Source organism: Panthera leo, chromosome D3, assembly GCF_018350215.1.
Source record: "Panthera leo isolate Ple1 chromosome D3, P.leo_Ple1_pat1.1, whole genome shotgun sequence".
Classification (NCBI taxonomy): Eukaryota; Metazoa; Chordata; class Mammalia; order Carnivora; family Felidae; genus Panthera; species Panthera leo.
This window is the reverse complement of record NC_056690.1, coordinates 22,545,896-22,571,477: the sequence shown is the minus strand read 5'-3', so window position 1 is coordinate 22,571,477 and position 25,582 is coordinate 22,545,896. Positions and strand designations below refer to the sequence as shown.

Genomic DNA, 25,582 nt, shown 5'->3' with positions numbered 1-25,582 from the left:
TTCCTGCCCCTTTCCTAGGGGTGCCAGCGCGAGACGCCGTTGCCATGGCAGCGGTCGGGGCACCAGGCTAGGATTTGTAGGCGATCACAGGAGCAGCAGGCGCGCAGGGGACAGTTCATGAGCCGACCAGACACTGGGGCTGAGGCTGCAACGCAGGAGACTGGGGAGACGTCCTATATCACTCTCCGGACACTCTCCACCCGCACCTCACGACCTTGGCCCCCCTCTCCTTTACTCCTAAGGTGGGTTCCTCGCTCCCTCACATTGGCCTGTCCCTTTGGAGAGCCCCTTCCCCTCGAGGCTGCCTTCTGAAGACCCCGCCTTCCTTCTCCCTTAAACTCCTCTTTTGCTTCAGGTCCACCTCCTCTATACCCCCTTCCCAAGTCCCAAGTCCCAAGTCCTAATTCCCACTGGTCCCTTTTCCCGTGGGACTGCCTTTCTTAGGTTCCACCCTCTACCTCCCATAGTCCCGCCCTCAAGCCCCACAGACCATCTCAAATCAAGACCTTTTCAGGTGCGTTCCTGCTGACCCTAGCTTCCCCAAGGCTCACCTCAAATCCCACCCATTCCACTTCCTCTCCTGAGATACTGTCTTCTTTGTCCCGTCACCCCTCCCTCCCAGCTCCTGAATCCAGGCCGGCTTTTGCCCTGTCTGGATAGTTTAACAGTTTCTTCACCTGTGAAATGGAGCCCGGGTAGGAAGAGATGCCCTCCCAAGTGTCTTACCCCAGCCCTCTTTCTCACACGCACACACTCCATAGCTGGTTTATGTCATTGTTGTTATTATTAATGTAGAACGATGATAGCTAGGATTTATTGACCCTGTGCCAAACACTACATGCTTTACATCACTTATTTCTTATAGCAACTTATTTACAGATGAGAACAGTGAAGTTTTGAGTTGGTGGAGTGGAAATCCAAACCCATTCTTGTTCCTTTACTAGTGCAGCTACTTATTCCTTTGTCTTCATTCAGGTCCTTTATTATCCCCAGGGATCCAGGCAATTAGCAATCCTGAGTCAGAGGCTGACAACTCGTTTTAGAATTTCCAAAGTGTTTGATGACCTTGAATCTCAGCAGGGGCACTGGCCAGGAGGTAGGCAAGATCTTTTTTTTTTTTTTTAAATGTTTATTTATTTTTGAGAGACAAAGACAGAATGCGAGGTGGGGAGGGGCAGAAAGATAGGGAGACTCAGAATCTTATGCAGGCTCTAGACTCTGAGCTGTTAGCACAGAGCCTGACGCAGGGCTCAAACCCAAGAACCTCGAGATGATGACCTGAAATGATGACCTAAGCTGAAGTCGGACGGTTAACAGACTGGGCCACCCAGGCACCCCAGAGGTGGGCATAATCTTTTACCAGAGGGGTAGGGTCCTATGGCTCAGAGAAGGAAAGAGCTTTCATGTTGAATGGGAGTGGAAGAAAGGCCCCTTCCCTTCTCTGCAAGTCAAAAGTCCACCTTAAGCATGAGGGAACTCAGAGGCAGGGTTAGCTGCTGCTCCTTCCTCAGGGCAATGTTAGCACAATTAGTGCCATCACCTATATGATCTCAGTCAGTACAGGGCTGGCAGCTTCAGGCTGAGGGTTCCACTCAAGACCCAGGAATTACAGAGAAAGCCCATGTCAAATGCTTCTTCACTTAACACAAAACTAAGTGGTTCTCAAAACACGTTTGTAACTGCAAATCTCTAGTGTTCAGAAGAAAACGACGGGTGGTGACCTTGGATATTTTTCAGTGTTGTTTTCCTTTCACATATTACTGATGCTTTGGCATTTGTTCTACTTAACAGAACCAGAGTTCAGGAGTTGGTATCTCAAATGGTCCCAGATGGCAGCTATAGTTATTTGAGGGTGAACAGGTCAGTGTTTCTTGATGTCTTCACAAGCAAGCTCCTGAGTTCCAGGTGCTTTGCCACCTGCATATGCCTCCTGCCAGGATGGGATTGCTTGCTTTATTTATTTCCTGCCTCCCATTCCAGGAAGGAAACCCAGAATCTTTCAGTCTGTTTTTTCTGTTTGTTTCTGCCTCATTCCTTGGGGATATAAATAAAATCTCACAGGTGGCAATATCTCACGAGAGGCGGTCATGTGGCAACATGAGTTTGCGGGATGTGGGCCAGTGTGTGTTTATGAGTGTTGTAGGGTGGATACTCATTGCCCCGTGGGTGGAACTGACAGAACTGACACACCAAAGACCTGCCCCCCGTAGGGGTCCTCAGAGGTGGTCCCTGGGGACAGGGCTCTGTGTGTCCTTCTCTGTCTGTATTCTTGACACAGTGCCCAGCATTCATAGGTGCTCAGTCACCATTTGCTTCATGAACACACAGGATGTGACCCTCTATACCTGCACTGTCCAGTACAGTAGCCACCAGTCCATGTGGTGGTGCATTTGAAGATGGTGGCTGGTCCAAATTGAAATGTGCTGTGTCACATAGACACTGGATTTTGAGACCGAATGTGGAAAAGACTGTAAAATAATCTCCTTAATAATGTTATTTTGATTTCATGTTGGAGTGAGAGTATTTGGGGTTTATTAGGTTAAATAAAATATATAGTTAAAATTAACTTACCTGTTTCTTTTTACTTTTTTATGGCTAGTAGAAAATTTAAAATCCCATATAAGGCTAGCATTATAATTCTTTTGGACAGTGCTGCTCTAGAAGCAGCATGGCCTGAAGACAGAGCAGAAATGTTGGACTCAAGAATCCTAGCTCCCTGAGTGACCTTGGGTTAATCCCCTAACTTTCCAGAGCCTCAGGTTCCTCACCTGTGTAAAGGAGGCAGATTCAGGAAATAACACACACTAGGTCCTCGTGGTCAGGGCCTAACACCATTAAAGTACAACCTCTGTGCTCAGGCTCAGGGTAGGTGACCCCACATGTGCTTTCTCTCACTCCATTCCTCTAGCCTGGGACACCCTCTTCTTCTTCTGGGACAGGCTCCTCCCTGCCCCCACCCCACCCCAGGAAGTCTCCCTGAGTGCCCACTCACTCACTCTTGCCTTCATCCATTCCCAGACACTGAAGAGCTACTCGGGGCCAGCCCTGCACTGGATATAGGAAGCCAGGGACCTGGATGAGCCTCTGACCCTGAACCCCAGAGCCCACAGGCTAGTCTGACAGCCAGACATACTCAGGCATTCAGCTTCACCGGCAGGCACCTGTGCAGAGGTGAGGACAGGGCCCAAGTCCTCTGGGAAGCCAGAGAGGCCAGCTCAGCCCTCAGGAATCACCTCTGTGTGCCTTTGAGCATCCCAGGAGCTGTGGGCACAAGCAGTCCCTCAGGTCTCTCAGCCCAGGTGGCCAGGTCATACCACAGTGAACTTAAAAGACAGTCCATGCACTTGTAGAGAAACAGACTACCAACTACAAATATTCAAATAATAATTCAGTGCCAGTGTGGCGTATGCTGGGAGGGAAAAGAACAGAGTGCTCTGAGAATGTGTAACAGGTGAACTCACCTGGCCTCGGGACCTGAAGGAAGGTGTCTTATCTAGAGAAAGTGTGGGAAGGTGAGGGCACATTCTGGATGGTAAAATGCTGAAGTGGGAACAGACCACACAGGGGCAGAGCCCAAGGAAGTGTTCCAGTGTTTATGCTGTAGAAAGCCATTCAAGAGTTCTAGGCTGTGCTTCCGATTCTGTGCCTCCCTCTCTCTCTGCCCCTCCCCCGTTCATGCTCTGTCTCTCTCTGTCTCAAAAATAAATAAACGTTAAAAAAAAAAAAAAAAAAAGAGTTCTAGGCTGGGGGGTGAGTTGCCTTTTATTTATTTATTTATTTATTTATTTATTTATTTATTTTTAATGTTTATTTATTTTTGAGACAGAGAGAGACAGAGCATGAACGGGGGAGGGTCAGAGAGAGGGAGACACAGAATCCGAAACAGGCTTCAGGCTCTGAGCCGTCAGCACAGAGCCCAACGCGGGGCTCGAACCCACAGACCACGAGATCATGACCTGAGCCGAAGTCGGCCGCTCAACCGACTGAGCCACCCAGGCGCCCCTGAGTTGCCTTTTAAATGATCACTCTGGCCATATACAGAATGAATGGACGAGGTGATGCTGGGCAGAGGGACGAGGGTGACTCCTAAGGGAAGCGGTGGCGGTGGTCTAGGGAGAAGATGGAGTGTGGAGCAGCACTAACGAACACGGTGGTGGGTTCTCAGTGTGGTCTGGACACAGGATTGGCAGCACTAGGCGCTTGGATGTGAGGGTAAAGGAAGGGAGTACAAGGAAGTGTCCAGTTGCACATAGTGGGGGTGCCATTTTCTGAGATGAGTGAGGTTGGGGTAGAAATAGGTTGGAGGAAGAGAAACTTCTGTACCAGGCCTGGACTTGCTGGGAATCAGGGAAACCAACCATGACCTAAATACTGCCCAAGCAGCCCATGCAGGGCAGGGAAGAGCTATGGTACAAGGAAGTGCTTTCTGCTGCTAAGAAACCCACAAAGGACAAGAGACCCTGCTTCAGGGTGGGGAAGAACCAGGGCTGCCCAGCTCTGAACAGAGGGAAGAGGGTGAAACTGGCAGGGCATGCGATGAGCCACTGGAGGGGCAGGACAGTGTCATGCTTCTCCACCTTCTGAGTCAAGGACCAGGGACCATTTGTCACTTTCTTCAGATGTCCACAGATTCCAGAGATGGACAAGAAGCATTCTGTATGGGCTGCAGGGGGAAAGGGGACATATAGAAGGCAGGCAGTGGCTCCAGACAAGGATGGTCTTTGTTGTTGCTACTGCTAATAATAGTAATCACAAGAATAATGTTTATTATTGCTTGAGCACTTTTACTGGTGTCTTGCCCTAGAGGGTGGTCAGGGAAGGCTTCCTGAAGGAGGTGATATCCAGGAAGCCCAAAGGATGAGAGGAATTAGCGGGGTGATGGGAATTGAATGGGGAAAGCATGATATAGACCAGAGAGACAGATCGGGCCCAGGTTTAGAAATGAGTGCTGGCACTTGAACTGCTGTTTGGAGCTGATGGTGGTTGGGACGCAGAGTATGGCAGTGGGGGAGATGTGGCCAGAGGTGGCCTTTCTCCCAAGGGAGTCCTGAGGGGTGTTGGCCGGTGTGACATGCTCGGGTCGGGTTTGGCCCAGATCTCTAGAGCTGAAGTGCGTCACTTGGAGGGATCAGACCTGCGGCCCTGCTGGAAGATGCTGCAGCTGTCCAGGCAGGAGCTGACAATGGCCCAGCATGATCCAGCTCTTCCTGTTACCCTGTAACTACCACTCTCTTTTAGGTGTCAGTTGCCTGTTCAGTGGTTTGCTCAGGGAGAGAAGGACTATAGGTACTTGTTCATAGCTGTATCTGCCCAGCCTTTAGCAGGGGTCTGGCACACCTGGGCCCTTGGAGGGACTCCTGGAGCTATGGAATTGGCAGTGTGGGCATCGCGTTGGGGGGATGAGAGGGACTTTGGTAAAGTCTACCCACCAGCAGGTACCAAAGGGCCCATGACCCAGGCCTGGGAAAGACTTTTCCCCAGGGTCTAGGTTGGACTTTTGGCCTAAGAACGGGGCAGATTGGGGTTTTAGGAAGTTTCCTCCAGCAGCAGCCACATGGCTCTGGCTAACGGGGATCCTCTCTGCTCAGCAGGAGCCACGAGGATGGCGCACTTGCTGGGCAGCCAGTCCTGCATGGACAGCCTGCGCAAGGACCTCACCGACTTACAGGGCGCCATTGTGGATGTGTTCTCTCGTGCTGGGCCTGTGCGCTTCCCCTCCTGGAAGTTCCCTGACCGTGTGGCTTGCGACCTGGACATGGTGGCCCTGCTAGAGCACTATGACCATGTGCCAGGTGACCCCGAGTTCACGCAGCTGTCCCATGCTGTTCTGCTGGAGCTGGTCATTGACAGGTGAGGGCCTCCACCAAACCTGGTGATCTCAGGATGCTGGCATCTGCCCCTTAAACCAGTAGACCAGCCTTGGGATCCCCCTCAGCAGGGATAATGTTGGTGACAATAATCACCTTTAACTGAGTACCTGTCAGGGGGCTGGTCAGTTCAAGGCCCTCATAGTGATCTCTTCTGTCATGTACTGTACTTTCCTATCGTGCCTGCCCTCAGGGGGTTGCCAGGAACCGCCGCCCCCCGCCCCCCGACCCCACCACAACAGCTGCCTCTCCAGCTGCCGTCGCTGCCTCCTCAGGGTTTCTGTGCCTTGGGGACACCACGGCTGCTGCTCAGAGTTTCCATCCCAGGCTCTTTTTCCTGGTGTCTTGTGGGCTATGCTATTCTCTGTGTCACAAGGTCAGACATGGAATATGTTTTTCCAGATTCTGGCCCTGCTGGGAAGAGGCCAGCAGATTGCCCTGAAGCCCCTCCACTTCCACACTATCATTAAACGTAACATGGTCATCAGGCTTCCACTTCCTGGGGCCCGAAACCCAGGCTCCCTGTGCTCCAAACATGTACCGAAGTCATGGGGGCCTGACAGCCAAGGACACCAGCGGTCTGGGGATGACCTGCCTGGGGACAGAGAAGCCAGGGTAACCACTTAGAAGAACCCCCAGTATGAAAGCATTATTTGGAGCCTGTGAAAAGCTAAACACGGATAAGCACAGAACACACCTTCCTTCCTCTGTGCCTTTACATACACTGTGCCCTCTGCTCAAGTACCCCTGCCCAACCCTTCCTGGTCTGGCCAAGCCCCACTCATCCATCAAGGCCCAGTCTACCTATGCCCCTGGGGAAGCTGTTGCTGACATGTCTTCTCCACTCCCTCTGTCAAGGCCATGCTCTGTCTTCTTTCCAGGCTCTTCCCCCTGCCCCCCCCCCCCCCGCCAGTGCTGCCCAGCACTGCAGCAGACACAGTTGTCCCCATTCACAGAGGAAGACACCTTGGCCCAGAAAGGGGTGGGCCCTGGAGGCATTTGGTGCATCCTCCCCAGGCCTTCTCTGCCCAAGGCTCCGATGGGTTTAGGATGACCCTTCTGCACTCGGAACAATACAAGGTAGCTTACCTGCCCAGTATGCTCTGTAAACATAATTCCTCTTCCTTTAAAATAGCTTGGTTCCCATGCAGATCCAAGCTCATCCTTCTAATGCCTCTCTTCCTTAAAAGTAGCCTGACTCTAATTTTGAACACTGAGGTTAACATAGACACCCAGCTGTCTTCATGTGTCCCATGTCACAGGAGCAGCTCGCCCTGCAGGAGACCCTGACTAGAATCAGGAAACTCCAGGGCATGCCTGCCCTGCATGCTCGCCCTGAAGCTGTGGGCAGGCCCTTTCCCTTCTTAGAGTCTCCGCTCTGTCCTCTGTAAGGTGAAGGCTCTGAGCCATGTGTGTAATGCAGCCACCCACCCAGCACCTTCCGAGCACTCACAGCACAACTGAAGCAAGACTCTGTCTCCCAGAGCATCCCAGTGTAGTGGGGAACAGCCAGATAGCAGTGCTGTTACCCAGGAAGCCTGGAAGAGGCCCCCAAGCGCAGCCCTCAGGGAGGTCTTCCTAGAGAAAGTGGCTCTTGGATTGGGTTTGAAGCTGGTCCAGTAGAGCACATTTTAAGGCCCTCTAAGTCCTCAGAGCCAGAGGCTGCTAGTTGCATGGTGTGTAGGCATGCCTGCACCAGGCTCTACCCTAGCTAACCCTCCCGTCTCTGCCCACAGGCTCCTGCTGCTGCTTCAGAGCTGTGCCAGCTACTTGGAGAACCTTGGTTCAGAGCAAACAGTGCCCTCTGCCCAGGCCGTGGGGCGCTGCATGTCTGTGGGGCTCACAGCGCGGTGCTTTTGGAACAGCCTACTGAGGCTGGGCATGCTCTACAAGCAGGCAGCCCCACAGGTGGGTTGGCTCCCCCCCACTCCCCAACCATGGCCACCCTCATACCTGCCGCAGTCCCAGCTTCCTTGCACACCATATGTGTACCACATCCTTTGCTGGCCCCGTGCTTCCTGAAGGAGATAGTATCAACTCTGGAGCCTTCCTATCAATGCCAAATACAGTACACAGTTAGCAATGCAGGCCACAGGGGTCATGTCTGGGCTACCTGGCTCTGTTCTTTATGCATGGGACTTTGGGGAAAATCCCTACCTACTCTGAACCTCAGTTTGTTCATCTGTACAGTGGGAATAATAGCAATTCCTACCTCTCGGGGCGTTGTTGGGTAATACTGTTAATGTTAGCCCCATTTGTTATGGCTTATCTCGTAATCTTCACAAATCCCCAGTGAGAAGGACCACCATCACCATAACAGGGAGGAAAGGAAAACTGCGAGCAGCTACGGTGACCTGACAGCAAGCAAGTCCACTAGGCAAGACCCCAGTAACTGGCAGCTGCAGCTTCACTGTTAGACACCTACACTGTTAGACACCTAATGCCATGCATGTAACTGCACGGAGCCTAGGGCAGGGGGCAGCAGAGAGGGGGCCTGGGCTTGGTAAATTGAGGCAGTAGAAAGGAGAAGGTTCTCTCTCTCATTCACATTGGTGTCAGATAATGAGGGTCTGAATATCAGGAGAGGCTGTCACAATATCCCCAGGAAACTGGTCACCTTCCAGGCCTGTCTCCCTCATCTGCTTTCCCTTTCTTTTCCTGACCACAGAAAAGGGTAAACCAAGGGGAGACCCTCACCTCCAAGCCCACAGCCAAGGGTGAGCCAGCCAGGAGCCCTGAATTTGTGACTGCCAAGTTCATCAAGCCCCCCTCCCCAATGCCGGCCTCGCCCCAGACCTGCCAGGAGCCAGACAGCCTCCCTGCCAGAGTATCCCTGCAATATCCAGCCAGGACCGTCAAGAACAGTAGGAGCGTCCACTCCCAGACTGTGGAGACGGCCCTGGTGCCCTGTGATGCATGCATCAGTGTCCAGGGAAGCCTGCGGGAGGTGGGCAACATGGTCATCAGCCTATGTCAGAGCCAGAACTTGCCCTCGTCCTTAGGCCAATTCCAGCAGCTGGTGCAGGACAACATGGGGCTCAGGCCGCTGCCGGCCGCCACCATGGGCCACTGGGCGGCAGAGCAGAGCAAAGACCTGACACGCCTCAGTAAGCATGTGGGGGCCCTCACTCAGCTTGTTGGGCCCCTTAGGGCCCAGCTGGAGGAGGCTGAGGGCCAGAAGGATGGACTGAGGAAGCAGGTGGGCGAGCTGGAGCAGGCACTGCAGCAGGAGCAGGGGGAACGGCAGCGACAGGCAGATGAAGCTGCGCAGCACCTGGTGGAGTGGGAGCACAACAAGCAGCAACTGCTCACAGGTCTGTGCCCCAGAACCCGGACCTTTAGTGCCCAAGGCTCTGCTATGGCCTAGCGCAGGCTCTCCCAGAAGCGGCCCCCACAACAGGGCTGCAGGTATCAGTAGTTGGTGTAAAGAAACCCGGGCTAAGGAGTGGGCAAGAGACACAGAGGGAAGGCAACTCATCAAGCTGGTGACACTGCAGGCAACTGGAGCTTGATCCCAACGGGGAACACTGGAGCTGGTGGTATAGAACACGCACCTCAGAGCTGTCCCATAGGAGGGTGAGGGAGCCAGGGAATTAATCCACTCACTCCGGTGTCGCTGAAGTAGCTCCTGGCAGAGCTACTCCCCTGGCACCTCCAGCCAGCAGAGCAGCCTCTTTGGTTTCAGTGGAAGCCGTCAGGCAAAGGTACAGCTATGGCATCAGAAATGGGCCAGCACCCACTGATGCGGTGTGGCCTGACGGATTTGGGCAAACCACTGCCTTTTCTCAGCCTGTTGCCTCTGTGGAGGACACTAAGGCCCAGAGAGGTATAGAGGCATGGCAGTCAGCCGGTAGATAGGGTAAATGGGGCCCAGGCCTCCTGGCATCTCCCTAGAGCTTCTACAAGCCCAGGGAGCCCCTCTGCACGGCAACAGCTGCCACTGCTTTGCAGGGTACACCGGGTGTGAAGGCACTGGCTGGGGCCAAGGGAGCCTCTGAAAGACCCCTCTCTCTCGGCTGCCATAGAAACAAGTGACCTCAGGATGAAGGTGGCCACCCTGGAGAGGGAGCTGAAGCAGCAACAGGAGTCCATGCAGGCTGTGGGTGAGGAGTCCCATCGTATGGCCCTGAACCCCGTGCCATGTGCTCGGTGGTGCAGCAGGATGAGCACCCTCCATCTCTGTCCCCTGGGCTTCTGGGGCAGAGAAAGGGAACCACAAGGAGAGTGGGCCTGACTGGCCATGCTGTTGGGTGATGGCCAGAGTTGGGGTGCCACCTCCCGCCCAAAGAGCACCTTCTATTTTCACAACCCACTTCAGGCAGTGTTCAGGGCCCCATTTTGTGGCTGAGGACACTGAGACCCAGAGATGAGACCCCTCCGCACCCCACCTCAGGTCCCATCCGGGTCAGAGGCAGCACAGGGACTTGCATCCAGGCTTCCCTGCACTACCCTTTCCCATGCCCACCCAATCCTGCAGAGACCAAGGCCCGGCAGCTTCAAGAGGAGGCCGAGCGCAGGGCAGAGGCCGAGAGGCAGGTGCACCGGCTGGAGGAGCAGGTGCAGGTGCTGGCAGGGCGGCTGGATGGGGCCAGCCAGCAGATCCGCTGGGCCAGCACAGAGCTGGACAAGGAGAAAGCCCGAGTTGACAGCATGGTCCGCCACCAGGAGGTGAGGCCCCCAGCACCTGAGGGTATCTGCAACGTGGGCTGCAGGAAGAGAGAGCTCCATTGGTGGGGTGTGGGGGGTTATCCGTGTAGGGTACCTACTCCCCAGCATGCACCCAGGTTGTTTGATTTTTACCAAGAGTCTGAGCCTTTCCTTGAGCCCTGGGCCCTGGGGAAACAGTGATCCAGGAACAGATATACCCAAAGGAGGCCTTGTTCTGGAGGAGCTCCCCACCCAGTGAGGACAAGCAGTTGGGCCACCGTAGTTCTGCTGCCAGATGGCTAACAGGGGCAGGAAAAGTACTGCAGGAGTCTACAGAGGGACAGGCACATCTGCCTGTGGGAGTCCAGGATGGCTTCTGGGAGGAAGTGGCCTTTAAACTGGATGCCAAGGGCTGGTGATTAGTCCATCAGTCAGAGGAAGGATAGGGAGGGCAAGTGTGAGCCGAAGCCCAGAATACAGCTGTGCCCTCAGCATTGGGGCCTTGCAGGAACCCTCAAGAGTATGGCTGAGGGAGCAAGTAACCTGCCACCTAGAGAAGGGGATAGGTCTGGGGACTGTCCTGACTATTCTTAGTCTCAGAGACTCATTTGGGAAGCCAAGACCCCAGGTGGAAGTCCCCAGCATCAGGCATGGCCCAGTATGGGAAAGCCTGTCAACTGCAAGCAGGTGCTTTTCTCAGTGCCCTGCAAACAGTCATGGTCACCGTGCATCAGGTGTGTGTAGTGATCCAGATGGTAGGCTTCAGCCTCTGGAGCCCTCTTGTTCTTATTCCTCATCACAACAGAAGGAGGCAGATACTCTTGTCATATCCCTATTTTATGGATAAGGAAACAGGCTCAGTGAGATTAAGGAAATTGCCAAAGCTGCACAGCTAGCCAGAGGTAGAGCCAGGACTCAGAACGGACCAGCTTTGGTTCTTCCTGCTTTGCACTCAGTGGATGTCAGGAAATGTGGGTCCCAAGTGACATGGGCTGATGGGACACTGAAGACCTAAGGAGAAGAAGAAAAGCATATTGCCCAGAATGCCTCTCCGAATGGAGACTGTGACTGTAAAGAAGGGGGCGAGACTGATAATTAATTGGCCAACTGCTCTACAAAAGGGCAGCGGTCTGCAGGTTGGGGGGCTTGGCCCTGACTGGCCTGGGGGTATACATTAGGGTATACAGCTGTGTTTCCTGTGCCCCTTGTGCACAGCCTCCCCTCTACACAGGCAGGGCACAAGGGAGAGGGCTTGGAGGGTCAAAGATACCATAGCCTCCTTTGTACCAGCCGGCTGGGCCTCACCCGCCTGCCCACCCTGGCTCAGTCCCTGCAGTCCAAACAGCGAGCCCTGCTGCAGCAGCTGGACAGCCTGGACCAGGAACGTGAGGAGTTGCGGGGCAGCCTGGACGAGGCCGAGGCCCAGCGGGCCCACGTGGAGGAGCAGCTGCAGAATGTACGGAGCGAGAGGGAGCAGGGGCAGAGCCAGCTCCTGGCCCAGCAGGTGGGAGCGGGCAAGGCAAGGGTGTGGGATGGCTCTTCCCTTTCACCAGAGGGGTATCCAGCCAGCTGAGTGCCTGTGGGCCAGTCCCTTGTCTGGAAGGGAAGGGGGTGTCCCCAGGGGAGTCAGGAGCCATTCCTCAGACAAGACGAGCCTCTCCCTGCCCCAGGAGCTACTGCAGAGCCTGCAGCGGGAGAAGCAAAGCCTGGAGCAGACCACGACAGATCTGCAGCTGACCATATCGGAGATGGAACGGGAGCTCATGGAGCTGAGGGAGCGGGAGCGACTGCTGGTGGCCTTCCCAGACCTGCACAGACCCATCGAGGCCCAGATCCCAAGTAGGGACCCAGAGGTGGTGGAAAGGGCATATCAGGGCCTGAACAGGAAGCTGAGGGTTCACCTGGGCAAGACACTGGGTCTGCAACTCCCCAGCCTGCAGCGTGGCCCCTACCGAGCTCCCAGGACACACAGTGCATCATCCACTCTGTGTAGATGGGGACACAGAAGCCCAGAGGTGAGGTGACTGCCCACTGTCACACAGCTGAGTCCAATGTACAGTTCTAACATGGCAGCCTGTGTTCTTTACCATGTCACGTGCCAGTCCTTGCTCAACTTCCTCGTGTCCCCCATCCTGGTGTCTCCCCAAACCACACCACGGAGCCAGCTCCAGGGGTACAGCCCCAGTTGTCCTGTGTCATGCAGCCCATGGCACAGGAGTGTTAGTTACCCATCTTAGCAGAGGACTGGATGCCAGGCAACCTGGGTTCTCATTCCAGCCCCTCCAGCCCTCACCCAAATGGATGGGGGTGAATCCATTTGCAAGGCTGCCAGGAAGATCCACCACAATTTAGTGGTCCTGAGCACTGTGTTCCAGGCCCTTCCACTGTCCCTTCATCTGCCCCACAAGGCAGGCAAGAGCACTTGCTGAGAACCACAGCAAGCAACAACTTGCTCAGGTTCATGGAATCAGAGAAGAAACCTCCATCCCCCAAGTGGTGAGAAAGAACGTCTTTGCTGAATTCCTGTAACTCATACCCAAGAAGAGCTGGCTGTGTGACTTTGGACAGCTCACTGTCTCTCTGGCCCTCTGAAAACAGGCGGCTTTGGCAGAGATTCACTCTCTTGCCTAGTTACAAAGTCTTCAGTGAGCTGGAGGTCCCACGCAGCTGTCAGATTCTACAATGCTGCAGTCACCTCCAGCAAGTAGGGGTGGGAAGCAGAGACAAGGCCTCAGGAGAAGGAAGATGAGGTGGAAGGCTCAGTGCACTGACTGTGCTCAGCTCACCTGTGCTTGCCAGGCCACCAACCCAAGCCATACCTCAGCTGGCATGTGTGCCCTCTGAGATCCTGTTCCACGGGTTGGGGTGAGGTACCAGAGAGCTTGTCTCCATAGGCTCCGGCAATGTTACAGACGACATGGAGAGGCAGGTGCAGGCCAACGACATCCGCATCCGGGTCCTGCAGGAGGAGAATGGGCGGCTCCGGTCTATGCTGTCCAAAATCCGGGAAGTAGCCCAGCAGGGGTGCCTTAAGGTGGGCATCCTGGCTCCCCAACCTGAGAGGGACGACCCTTGGAGACTTGGAGGAGGTACCTAACTGGCAGGTCTTCAGAACCCACCCTGGGAACCTGTTGAAAGCCTGCCTCATCACGTGGCTTACACAGGTTTCAAGCAGGCATGAGAGTGTTACAGTGCCTGCCAGCTCCGAATTTCCCCCTCCAGTCCTTGGTACCTTTATTTCAAGTGCAACCTGGAACTTGTCAGAAAGCAAAACGTCCCACACTTACTGCAGCTGGGGTAGCCCTGGAAGGCTTCCCAAACCCTGCCCCTCAGAGGAAGGGTGTGGGTACAGGTTTGGGCCCTCCCTCTCCTCCATGGTGATGATACCCTCTCTGAACAGTACAGAGAAATTTCCTGAGCCTTTCTGATATTGGCTTTTTTTGCAGCTGATTCCACAGGACCAGCTCTGGGCCCCTCACAACAAGGGCATCCACGGAGCAGCGGCCCTGGCCCAGGCCCAGAACGCATCCCCAGGGTGAGTAAGGCTTTGCCAGAGGTGGGGCAGATAGGTGGGCTGGTCCCCCTCACTCACAGGGGATCTTGCCATCTGGTCCTCCCTCAGGCCCCCGGACAGGCAGCACCTGCCCAGCAGCAGGACAGCCAGTGCGGGCAGGACCCTACCGTGCCAGCTCCGGGCATCCTCACCTCAGCAGCCCTGCAGCCGGCCCAGCAAGCCCTCCTTGGAGGACATGACCCACTCGACCAACTGTGCTCAGAACCCCATCCAGGCCTTGGCCAGGCTGAGGAGGAGACTGTCACCAGGCCAACGCCAGGCCAACCCTGCACATCAGCCCCAGGAGCGGCCCACGTAGCCTGCTGTGGGGTGGGGCTAGAGGGCAGGTGTCTGGCAACCCACTCAATGTAATAAAGCCCTGGCCATCTGCCCACAGCAACCTTGATCTCAAAGCCCTGGCTGAGCCAGGGGAAGAGTCCTTCCTTCCCCTTTCTGGGCAGGGACCACCTAGTCCCCAGTCATGCAGGTCACCTGCCAGGAGAGGCCTGGCACACTGTGGGCCCTCAGTAAATGGGTGCTACCTGCCTCTGTCCTGACAGGACAATGGGAGAAGAGGGCACACCAAGGACAGAAAGAAGCTCCAGTACCTGGGCCAGGTGAAAGGCCCACAGCAAGGGCAAAAGGGTGATGTGGAGTCGGTGATTCCTACCAATGAAGAGCAAGGTCAGGGTAGGGGGTATGTCAGGGAAGGAGAGCAGCTGCCAAGGTAGGCCCAGTGAGGATGTATGAGGCAGAAGGGTGTCAGAGAACAGGGTCCCGGCTCTGGGCTCACAGAAGCAGGCAGAGGGCAGGGAAGCCTTCCGCATCCCCAGACTGGGCCTGGGACCTCCTGCCCCAGCTCTGAATCTGGGATGAGGACATTAAGGACCCAAGAAAGGCAGCCCTCCTTTTACTGAGGATCTGTTCACCTTCAAGAAATGTAGGCGTTTTCTAAATCCAGGAGGTTGGATTCCTAGAAGGCAGGGCAAGGCCTCATCTAATCAGACACCCAGCAAGCCCTGGCTTCCCAGGCCTGTCTCCTAAGACCTGGGCATAGATGCTACCAGCCACACCAGGCCCATGGTCCAGTTTTCCTCACGAAGCCTCCAGCCTGCCCTAAGTTACCTCATCAGTGAAGGATAAGCTCTAAGGCCTTACTGAGGACTTCTCAGGGTAGGCACTCTCAGCTTCCTGTGACATTTTCCCCTGGTGAGGAGGCCAGCACGTAGTGTGCCTCAATTTACAGAGAAGGGTTGAGAGGGGCCATGTGTGTAGCTCAACTGGCATGGCCACCGTCTGCCCGACTCTCGCTTCTGTGAAACCCGGCGGTCCTGGGATGCCCTGGCCCTGTCCCTTACAGGTGAGAGCCAGCCCTTGGGGTGGGATCCCTGAGGTAGGAGGCATGGGCCCCAGGGGGAGGACCTGTCACAGCTCAGCTCCCCTCTGCTCACAGTTCTGTAGGTCAGAAGTCCAGGCCCTGTGGCTGGGTTCTCCATTCAGGATCTTAGAAGAGACACATCAAAATATCTGCCAGGTTACATTCCTTTCTGACAGCTCTGGGAAAGAACCCATTCCTAGGCTCATTCTGATTGTTGGAGGAATTCTGATTCTTGCAGCTATAGGACTGAGGTCCACTTCTTTGCTGGCCACTGGCAGCAGGGGCCACTCTTAGCTCTTAGAGGCTGTCTGTCTTCCTTGCCAAGTGGCCCCCTCTGTCTTTAAGTCAGCAACAGAGAATTTCTCATGCATTGAATGCCCTTCCTGCTTCAACTTTTGACTTCTTCTTCCATCAACTAGAGAAAACTCTCTGCTTCTAATGGGCTCTCGTGTTAGGTTAGGCCCTCTTGGATACTTTCTCTACCTTAAAGTCAACTGTGCCATATAACATAACCTAATCATGGGAATTAAATCCATTAGACTCATAGTTGCAGGTTTATAACAGGGGATGTTCAGGAAGGCTGGGAGATCTTGGGGCCCATTTTAAAATCCACCTCCCACACAGTAGAGCCCAAAGTGACTCTTCTGTCTTAAAACATCCACACAAATCTGATAGCTTATGTTAAAATATATCCATGTTTACTTCAATATTAAACCTCCCCCCTACCCCAAATCTAAAAAAAACCGGCTGCCCCTAAAAGATGCACCACATTTATCCTGCAGCTTCAAGTATCCTGGTCGGCAACCTATAGCCCGGCCAAGAAGCACAGGACTTGATGGCTCTTGAGGCCTCTAATCCCAGCCAGGCCTGGGAAGGGAACCCCGCTGGACAGGCAGTAGCACTCATAGCTCCCAGTGTCCAAGGGCTGAGGGCAGTATCAGTGGAAGGGCCTCTCTGGGTTGACCATCACAGCCTTGACCAAGAGGTGTCCCCAAGGCTGGACAGCTCCTCCCACAACCCAAACCCCAATAAATAAGCATAAAGCCTGGCCAGCCACTGCAGCCTCAGCCCCCAGGGATACCTGGACAGGCAGGTCAGAGAGCTGCCAGAGCCCTGGGAACAGCTGCGCTGCCCCACACCCTCTTTCCAGGGTTCCCACCCAGGGTCATGGGATCTGTCTGTGGGGAGGGCAGACACAGACACGCCAGGATGGCAGAAAAGGGCCCCAAAGTGGCTTTTCCCTCTTGACTGGCAGGTCCAGACCCTGCATCCTTAACTGGGGGCTGTGGTCCCTCCTTCCCAGTACAAATATGATGGGGTGCCTTGCCCCCCAGGAGGGGAGGTCCCTATCCTTCCTCCCACCAGCAGAGCTTCCTGTCCATCTGCTGTTGTGTTCCACGAGCCCAGGCCTAGGGCCAGGGTGCAGGCGGGAGGGTCCCTTGCCCACATGCAGAGATGCAGCTGCGGCAGCTAATCATCTGAGTAGCGGTTCCCTGCAGAAAAGGAGGAAAAAACAGGAAGGAAGGGTCAGGTGGGAAGCAGGTATATAGCCAGCCAAGGGTCCCCACCCTTGGTGCTTACCCAGCACATTGAATTTGCACAGAGGGCAGGTCTGCTGGAGCATCAGCCAGGGGTCCACGCAGTCTCGGTGAAACTCATGCTTACAGGGCAGCACCCGGAGCCACTGCAGGGGGTGAGGCAAGAGTTCAGGCCCCAGAGTCAAGCCTCCAAGTGGGGATGCCTGGCCCCCACCTGAGCTGGGGAAATGATGAAAATCCTGTGGCCTATCCCCCACCCACCATTCTGCTTTCCTAATTATAGCGGGGGCTGGGAGCATAAGGGCCCAGTCGGAATGGTTCTGGGGTCTCTCAGGAGTGGAGTGAGAGACATCATGGGTCAGCTGATGGCTGGCCTCTGCCCAGGGCACTAACCTGCTTGTTGCAGAAGTAGTCCAAACACACGGCGCAAGTCTCAGCACCAGGCCCTGGGGGCCCCTGTGCTGCCCTACCCAGACGGCAGCGCCGGGTCTTGAGGGATGCCAGTCTCCGCACCACACGGCGCTTGAACAGATCTACCTGTTGGGGGAGGGCAGACACAGTTAAAGGATAGGTTGGAGGTCTGGGGGCACCGGGGCTCCCAGGAACTGGCTCTCACCTGGCCTCCGGGCTCCCGCTGGCTCTGCCTTGACGCCTGCCGCTGGGCCTGAACCACAAGGCCTGTGCACAGGAGCATGGCCACCAGCAGGATGGCGTTCCACAGCTGCTGTAGGGGCTTCTGGAGAGGGGAGTAGAGTGTCAGGGGTCCTGGGGCCACTCCACACTCTTCCCACAGTAAATCCCCTCAAAGGACCAGGCAGGTAAGGTCCGTTGGCACTGTGTCCCTGCAGGCTCCTGGCTTCCTCTTCTGAAGCCTCTGTTCCTCCCATCTGTGTGCTCCCGGGGTCTGCCCCGGCTGTCTACACAACTCCTCGTCCAGCAGCTGAGGGGACCCACATGTGTCCCCAGCCCAGGCCTCTCTTGGGCAACAAACTCAGTATGTTTTGCATACTTGGAAGCTTCTCTCTGGCAGCTTTACAGACTCCCCAGCCCCTCCCCAGCTCACCTTCCCATCCCAATCCCTAACCCACACTTCTCCTGGTCTACTTTCTTGAGCGCCATCACTTACCCACTTCTGTGTGGGCAGAACATTCACATGGTCCCCTGTGGCTTCACGCTTAGGAGTCTCATGCATCCCTTCCCTCCGTCCCACCCCTCCACTCCTTGGGTGACCTGCTCAAGCCTCATTAGCCCATTTCCCACAGCCACAAGGATCTCACCTGCAAACTGATCATGGAGGACCCCTGCTGGACACTCTTCCCTGCAATGCCCCCACCCTCAGGAGAAAACCCAAACTCCTCTAGCAGCCCTCTGACAAGGCCCTAGATCTTCCACCCACTCTGTTCCTTGCTTCTTCTCATGTTCCCTGTTCTTCCTCACCCCTTCCCTTGGCTAATGCCTTTGGAAGTCCCTTGCTCCCGAGCTCTCCCTGACCACTAGGGCTAAGCAAATGCTCCCACTCGCCTCCCCCTGCCCAGCCAAGCCCTCCTCACACTCTTTAGTGTGTACTTCCCTGCCGCCGCCCTTGGTGGTCCCGCTGGTGGGAGGGAGTCACATCTGACCTGCCTCAGCCTTTGAGAGTCCCCTGAGGGCCTCAGAGTTCTGGGGCACATAGTGACTTTGACTGAACTCCCCCCACAGCAATGTGGCAGCTGGACTTTGACTACAAAACAGCTGGCTCAGGAAATGATGCAGCAGAGTAAGCAAACTCCAGCCAGCTCACCCACACAGGCTCACCTTTTCACAGGGTCTTTGGATATGTTAGGAGGAATGAATGTATTCATTTAAAAGCTTTCTGCATTCCTAGTAGCTTTCTGCCATCATGTTCTTCCTCAGCCAACAATGAAGTTCAACTATCATCATGTTGGGGGAGAGAGGCCGAGAAATTATTTGCTACCAAAAGAGAACACCACTCTGGATAAGGCTGGGTGTCACTAGTGTCACAAGATGTTAATCTTGCTCAGCGGTGGCACCCGAGAGACCATTATCAAGAGATGTCAGTGAGCCCCAGCTTCCCACTCCTCACCCTCTCCCTTGTGGTCTCTGTGTCCCTGTCTCCCTTGTGCACCTGCTCCAGGAAGCTTTCCACAGCACCTTAGGCTGAGCTCAGATGCATTTGCTGTGTCCCAAGGGCCGATGCCCACCACCAGCCCCATGCTCAACCCAGCAGAGGGACAGCCATAGCCTATCTCCTCCCCAAATGGGGCCCAGGGCTGGAGCCCAGGGCTGGAGCTACCCTGCTGAGCCAGACTGACACGTGGCAGGACTCCATGGCCATTGCAATGTAAGCTCTCCAGGGTGGAACCTGGACTTCCAGGCTTTGGAGCAGCCTGTGGGCACTGGGTGGGTGGAGGGCATGGCCGCCTTGGAGCGCTGCTGCAGGCTGGAGACCAGCCTCCCCAGGCTCAGCCCATCTTAGGGACCCCCAGGTGAGGAGGGAGGGCAGGGTCTGTCCATTCAAGCAGTAAGGGAGTGGTTCATCTGACCTTTCTGATACACGGGTGCTGCAGCTCTGGATTTTGAAGCTGGAAGGATGGTGACTAGGCCCTGGGGTTGGGGCTGAGAGCTGGCTTCAGCCACCCTTAAGATTCCTCAGCTATCATGGCTAGCCAACAATTGTATGGGTCCACTGTGGCCAGCAGCATGGCTGTTCAGCTTTGCCCTCTGTACCAGCCAGACTGACCTGAAGACTGCATACATTCCCAGCTCCAGGCCCCTTGCCCAGCCTGCCCCTTCCCTATCTCCAGTCTTTCTACAGGCACTTCCTCTCATCTGACAGCCCTTCATCAAATGTCTGCCCCACCCACAGGTCTGAGTGGGCTGCCCTCCAGGGGGAAATACGGTGGGGCTCCCTTTTCTTCCAGAAAGCCCTTCCATTCTACCAGTCCTAGTGGCTGCTCCTTCCCTTCACAGAACTGTGGTTCAGTTGCTGCTGCTCAAACAGTAAATACCACAAGCTGGGCTGAACTGCAGAGGCCTTTTTGTGTGAGAGAGCCCTGCTCATCTTTGAGCCCTTCAGGACCGAGCCCAGGTGTCTCAGGTCTTTTGGACCCTCCACAGCCCTTCTCATGGAGCCCTAAGTGTCCTAAGATCTCAAAAGTTATCTGATGACTGCTAACTCATTCAGGAACTTCTAATAGTGAAGATATTCAGGGTAGCAGCACCTGCCCATCTGCTCCATGCCCACCGCGAGCTTTAGGTACACGACTCCCTGACAACCCTGTGGCTGTGTGCTGGCCTTGGTTCACAAGCGAGGGATATGAGACCAGAGAAGTTAAACACACAGCCTGAGATCACTCAGCTAAAACTGCAAGTCTGCCTGACTTGAAGCTGCCCCGCATGGTCCACATCCACCAACATCTACCGGAGGCTGCCCACCAGGAGACCAGGACATGCCTGCCCTGCAAAGAGTAGGGACTCGAGAAATGCTTATGGACGGAATACCTTTGAACCCTCTCGATGCCCAGCATTGAGAAATCCAGAGATAAGTAAGACATAGCCCCAGCCCTCAGGAGACACCCATTCCCCAACACATATACGGGATGGCCTGTCCTAAGAACCCTGTGAAGGGCTTGACAAGGCACTGCTGTGATTTAGAAGAAGGAGAGAGGAACGGTGAGCGGAGGTTGTGAGGGAAACTTTCCAAAGAAAGCAGGCAGACAGAGACATATGGAACCAGAGAAAAAGAGCAGGCATGGGCAAGGCCTAGTGGCAGGAAACCAGGGTATGTGTGAAGGCCAGTAAATGGCACAGGATGCAGAATATAAGGAGAAAGCTAGAAAAGAAAGGATAGGTGAGTAATTAGGAGCGCTGTGAAAGCCAGACTAAGAAGTCTGAGCTTTATTCTGTAGGCAATGGGCAGCCAAAGAGGGCTTCTGAGCGGGAGAATAACATGACAATAGTAGTTGACACTGTGCATGACCCCGGTCAGGCACTGCACGGAGCACCCACCATGTCAATGAACACTCATTTCAGCCCTGGGAGGTGGAAGAAGTGCTCCTGGTCACCAAGGCGAGGAGAGGCCACAGGATCTGAGACAAGGCATGTGTGCGGCCCCACCTGAGTCTCCTCCCCCCCAGGCACCCACCTGCTCCTGGGCCCGACTGCCTCCCAGGCACACCAAGTCCTGCCATCCTCCGTAGCCATCCTTGGAGAGGCCACAGGTGGTCCACAGGGTCAGCTTCCACTCGATATTGGCTGACAGGGACTCTCCGCTGGTGATCTCAGCTGTGGCCTGGGTCCTCCTGGAAGGGAAAGCCACAGAGGGGCCAGACGGAAGGACTCTTGGGAGAAGAGGCCCAGACCCATCCACCCCAGCCTTGTAGAAAAAAAAGGATACCCCCAAGTATCCTCCCACAGCCCTTCTGCTTTGGCTTCTAGGTCCTTCCTGGCTATTGGTTTTTCCAGTTCTTGTATCAGCCAGGCCAGGGAGGCCTGCAAGTCCCAGAAAGAACCCGTCAATCAGGAATCCAGCTTCCTCCTTGCTAGAGCCAATTCCCCTCTGTCCCTAGAGCTGTCTCTTTGCTCCAGGCCTTGGTATCTTCTTTCAGTCCCCTCACTCATTTTTCAGACTAAGAGACTATAGCTTTAAGGTTAACAAGAAAATCCCTGGTCCTGAGACCTCTGAACCATGGCAGATTCAGGGACCCCTCAGTACCCAGGCTCCCAGACCCAGTCCTTTGGAACCCAAACCCCAACTCACTGCAGCAGTGCCTCCAGTAGCTTGGTGACATTGGAGGAATAATGGAGGACAATCACTGGTCTGAGCAGAAGCTGCGATATGTCTAGCTGTTAATGGACAAGAAGGTCAGCTGGCCTTGGTCCCCTCTTCCCTGGCCTGCACACCCCCACTGCCTGAACACGTTTACCTCTCGGACCACGTTGTGGTTCAAGATGAGGAGGAGCAGGGCAGAGGCTCCCAGGAAGAGCGCCCTCCGCATCTGCAAGGGGACAAAGGCAGAAGCTAGCAGGCACCCTGCCCACACACCTGCTTCACCACCCACGACAGGGTTCTTAGTTGCTGGCTCTGCAGCAAGTGTTTCCTCTGGACAGACTGGCTGTACACTCTTTGAGGTCAAGGGCAGAAACTCTTATTCCTCCTGCCATTCCCCCAGATGCTCTGTGGGACTCCAATGATTCTGTGCCTTCCCTGGTCCTAGCAGGAAGGGCCTGCCCCTAGACCCTGGGCAGGAACTCCCCATCTGATACTCTCAGAGCCTGATGAAGTTTCCTGACTCTCTGGCCTCCTCCCACCTCCCTGCTTCCACTGACTCAGTTCTACAAACTGGGGGCCCTTGCCTCACCCAGGCCCAGGGTTTCTCTGGAAGCTCCTTAGGGGCCCACATGGTAGTCTGGCTCTAGCAGATGCCTTGAAACCCCTTCCTCCAGCCCCCTTTGCCACCTACACCCTCTGCACCTGCTGAACCAGGGCCTTAGGATAGGCCTGCGGGCCGCTGCCCTGACTCTCCTGGTGGAAGTGGGCCGCCTGCTCCTTGCCCACGTATGCCACTGCAATCCAGCCTTCTACCGGCACCTCCTGCTCAGCATCCACGATGTCCATCTGTGGGGCAAAGGACCATCGGCAGAGGGAGGAGGGGGAAGAAGAGGGGACACACGGAGGATTCAAGGCCAGGGTTTGGAAGCGAGTTTGAAGGGGAGAGCATCTGGATCTCGGGTTTTGGAAGCCGGAATCTGGGGCCTGGGCAGCCTGGGGAGGGGGCGCGGGACTGCTAGGGCTTGGTCCAGGATGAAGGCCAGATCTGGGTGCGGAGCCAGATGGCTCGGCTGCGCTCACCAGCAGCAGGCGACCGCCCAGCGTGGGTGCTGGGTCGGCTTCGGGGCCAATCCTGACGCCCTCCAGGATCAGAGCGTCCTGCCGCGGCAGCCTCACGTCCACCCTCACGGCGCGGGCCCCGCCCCGCCCCGCCCTGGCCGCAGGCTCGCTGCCGTCCGCCGCGGCGCCGGGTCCCGCCAGGCCCAGCCAGAGCGGCAGCAGGGGCAGCAGCAGTAGCAGTGGCGACGGCGGCGGCGGAGGAGGCGGCGGGGGCGACCTCAGAACGGGGCGAGCGGCGGGGCCCATGACCGGACCCTGCGAGCAGACGAGACGGGAGCCGGGGGTCCGGGGCGCTGGGGGGCGAGGGGGTGGGGAACGTAAGGAACGAGGCCGCGGCCGGACGGGGCGGGGCGCCGGGAGGGGCGGGGGCGGGGCCGGACGGGGCGGGGCGGGGCGCCAGGATGGGGGTGGTTCTTTGCGACTCCAGCGCTCAGACTGGGCCGCGCGCACCCCCTGGTGGCGGCGGAGAATTCAGGCGCCGGCGGCCGCGGAGGCCGGAATGGGGCGGAGCCCGGGTAGAGGTCTGTGCAGAGGTGGGAAGTAAGAGAGTTAGCGGTCACCGCCTGTGGCCGTTGTCAGACCTGCCGAGACCAGAGCAGGGGAGACCGAGGGAAAAGGTTGACCGCAAGGGGAGGCGGAGGCACGATCAGGGCTCCAGAAGGGCAGGAACAAGGGACAGCCCTTGCTGTGCGCCAGCCTTAACGGTTACACGGTCATACGGTGTGGCCTTGGTCAAGTCACAACCCCCTCCTTCCTGGGTTTCTATCTCTCCTCCAGACCAAGCTCCAGGAGACAGAGAACCAGACATTGGCGTGGAAAGAAGATGGGGGAAGGGTCCTGAAAGGGCTGAGAAAGGGGCTCGGGGTGCTTGCCTAGACAAAGCAGGGCAGACACAACTCCTCAGTGGCTCCCACAGGCTGGGTCTTCAGGCAGGTCACTTTCCTGGGTAGTAAAATGAGCGTAATATTAGAGCAACACTGCCTCATCTCTAACAATTTCTGATGCCTAAAGGAATGTGAGAGGTCCACACGTCCTAAAACTCATCCTTTTCTCCCAAAGGTTGTGGCTGCTGGGAACTACCTCGTCAGAAATCTGAACCTTTTAAAAATTGTATCCTGGGGCGCCTGGGTGGCTCAGTCTGTTGAGCTTCCTACTCTTGATTTTGGCTCAGTGTAATCTCATGGTTTGTGAGTTCCAGCCCCATGTATGGCTCTGCGCTGGCAGCACAGAGCCTGCTTGGCACTCTCTGTCTCCTCCCTCTCTCTTTCAAATATAAATAATTTTTTAAAAATAAAAACTGTATCTTGATAAAAGGGCAAAGGCCAGATAAGCCACAACACTCTTTCCCCAGTATTTTATTTTGAACATTTTCAAATATACAGAAAATTTGAAAGAATTTTATAGTGAACACCCATAAAACCACCGATGATGAACTGTCAAGATGCCCCCGAAGAATAAGATGGAGAGAATAAGACAGTCCGATGTAAGTCCAAAGACAGACAAACAGACATCCAACAGAGAAGCCAGAAACTGGCCTCCATACCTAAAATGTGGCTATGTCAGAGGAAGCGCTGCAGTTGGGGAGTGGGGAGGGCCAGTATGATGCACTGTTTGGCAAATCGTGCTAAGAAAATGAGTTTACCATAGGAAAAGAAATGAAATTGGACCTCTTCTGCGCATCATACACAAAAAAATCAATTCAGTGTGAATTAAAGATCTAAATATGAAAAGTAATACTTCAAACATTTTTAGAAAGAAATATAAAAGGCTATCGTATTTCCTTCAAGGTCAGGAGAGATTTTTTACAATGTAAAAACAGATTATAAAGGAAAAGATTGAAAAAATGCATCTACAATAAAATGACAAACTTCTAAATTTTATTTTAATGTTTATTTATTTATTTTTAAACATTTATTTATTATGGAGAGACAGAGAGACACAGAGTGTGAGCAGGGGAGGGGGCAGAGAGAGGGGGAGACACAGAATACGAAGCAGGCTCCAGGCTCTGAGCTGTCAGCCCAGAGCCCGACCCGAGGCTCGAACTCACAAACCGTGAGATCATGGCCTGAGCCAAAGTCTGACGCTTAACCAACTGAGCCACCCAGGCACCCTTAAAATGACAAACTTCTGTTAATCAGAACCTTGTAATAGAATGGCAGGGGAAGCCACAAACTGGGAGAAGGTGTTTGCAACCAAAGGATTCCTCTGCAGAATGTACAAATGGATAGATAGTTAAGGGCCTGGGGTACGCATAGGCAATTGACAAAAGAACAACAAGAATGGTCAATAGATATAACAAGGTGCTCAACGTCATCAGTAATCAGGAAAATACAAGTTAAGATCACACGAGAGATCAACTGGCAAAAATTTTAAATCTGACATGTCATGGGTTGATAGGGATGTGGAATAATGGAGTCTGTACTATTGAGGGTGGTATGGCTTGGTTGTACCATACAGTTGGCAACGATTTTACATCAAATCAAACTGAAAATGTACACTCCCAGGAATCCCACTCCTAGGTATACACTCTAGAGTAGTGGTTCTCAACACAGACTGAACATTAGAATCATCTAAGGATCTTCTTAAAAATGCTGCCCAAACCCTACTCCAAATCAACAGAATCTTGGGAGGTAGGGCCTTGTTGCTGGTAATGACAAAAGACTTGTACTCCAGATGACTCTAATGTGCAGTCCCAGGTGAGAACCATTC

The 25,582-nt window shown here is 54.9% G+C and overlaps 2 protein-coding genes across 13 annotated transcripts; one reads left to right on the top strand and one right to left on the bottom strand.

The window, feature by feature from the left end:
* The first annotated feature begins 23 nt into the window (after positions 1 to 23).
* Positions 24 to 14,467, top strand: CCDC157 (coiled-coil domain containing 157). 12 transcript variants are annotated; one of them, XM_042909832.1, is made up of 15 exons: positions 24 to 242; positions 994 to 1,096; positions 1,792 to 1,860; positions 2,752 to 2,865; positions 3,019 to 3,171; positions 5,592 to 5,850; positions 7,604 to 7,775; positions 8,536 to 9,181; positions 9,893 to 9,970; positions 10,345 to 10,535; positions 11,842 to 12,018; positions 12,185 to 12,353; positions 13,409 to 13,548; positions 13,961 to 14,049; positions 14,137 to 14,467. In XM_042909832.1, the coding sequence occupies exons 6-15, from the start codon at positions 5,603 to 5,605 to the stop codon at positions 14,384 to 14,386; spliced, it is 2,160 nt and encodes a 719-aa protein (XP_042765766.1). In that variant the 5' UTR covers positions 24 to 242; positions 994 to 1,096; positions 1,792 to 1,860; positions 2,752 to 2,865; positions 3,019 to 3,171; positions 5,592 to 5,602; the 3' UTR covers positions 14,387 to 14,467. The 12 variants fall into 12 exon arrangements, with proteins under 12 accessions (XP_042765766.1, XP_042765762.1, XP_042765763.1 ...); XM_042909828.1 differs by lacking the exon at positions 2,752 to 2,865; XM_042909829.1 differs by lacking the exon at positions 2,752 to 2,865 and having other exon boundaries at positions 5,589 to 5,850.
* A 1,650-nt stretch (positions 14,468 to 16,117) lies between these two features.
* RNF215 (ring finger protein 215) lies at positions 16,118 to 23,119 on the bottom strand. The gene is made up of 9 exons (XM_042911132.1): positions 22,835 to 23,119; positions 22,457 to 22,600; positions 21,909 to 21,980; positions 21,743 to 21,828; positions 21,128 to 21,284; positions 17,600 to 17,719; positions 17,377 to 17,520; positions 17,027 to 17,129; positions 16,118 to 16,938 (listed from the first exon to the last, which is right to left on the bottom strand). The coding sequence occupies exons 1-9, from the start codon at positions 23,117 to 23,119 to the stop codon at positions 16,916 to 16,918; spliced, it is 1,134 nt and encodes a 377-aa protein (XP_042767066.1). The 3' UTR covers positions 16,118 to 16,915.
* Positions 23,120 to 25,582: the final 2,463 nt, after the last annotated feature.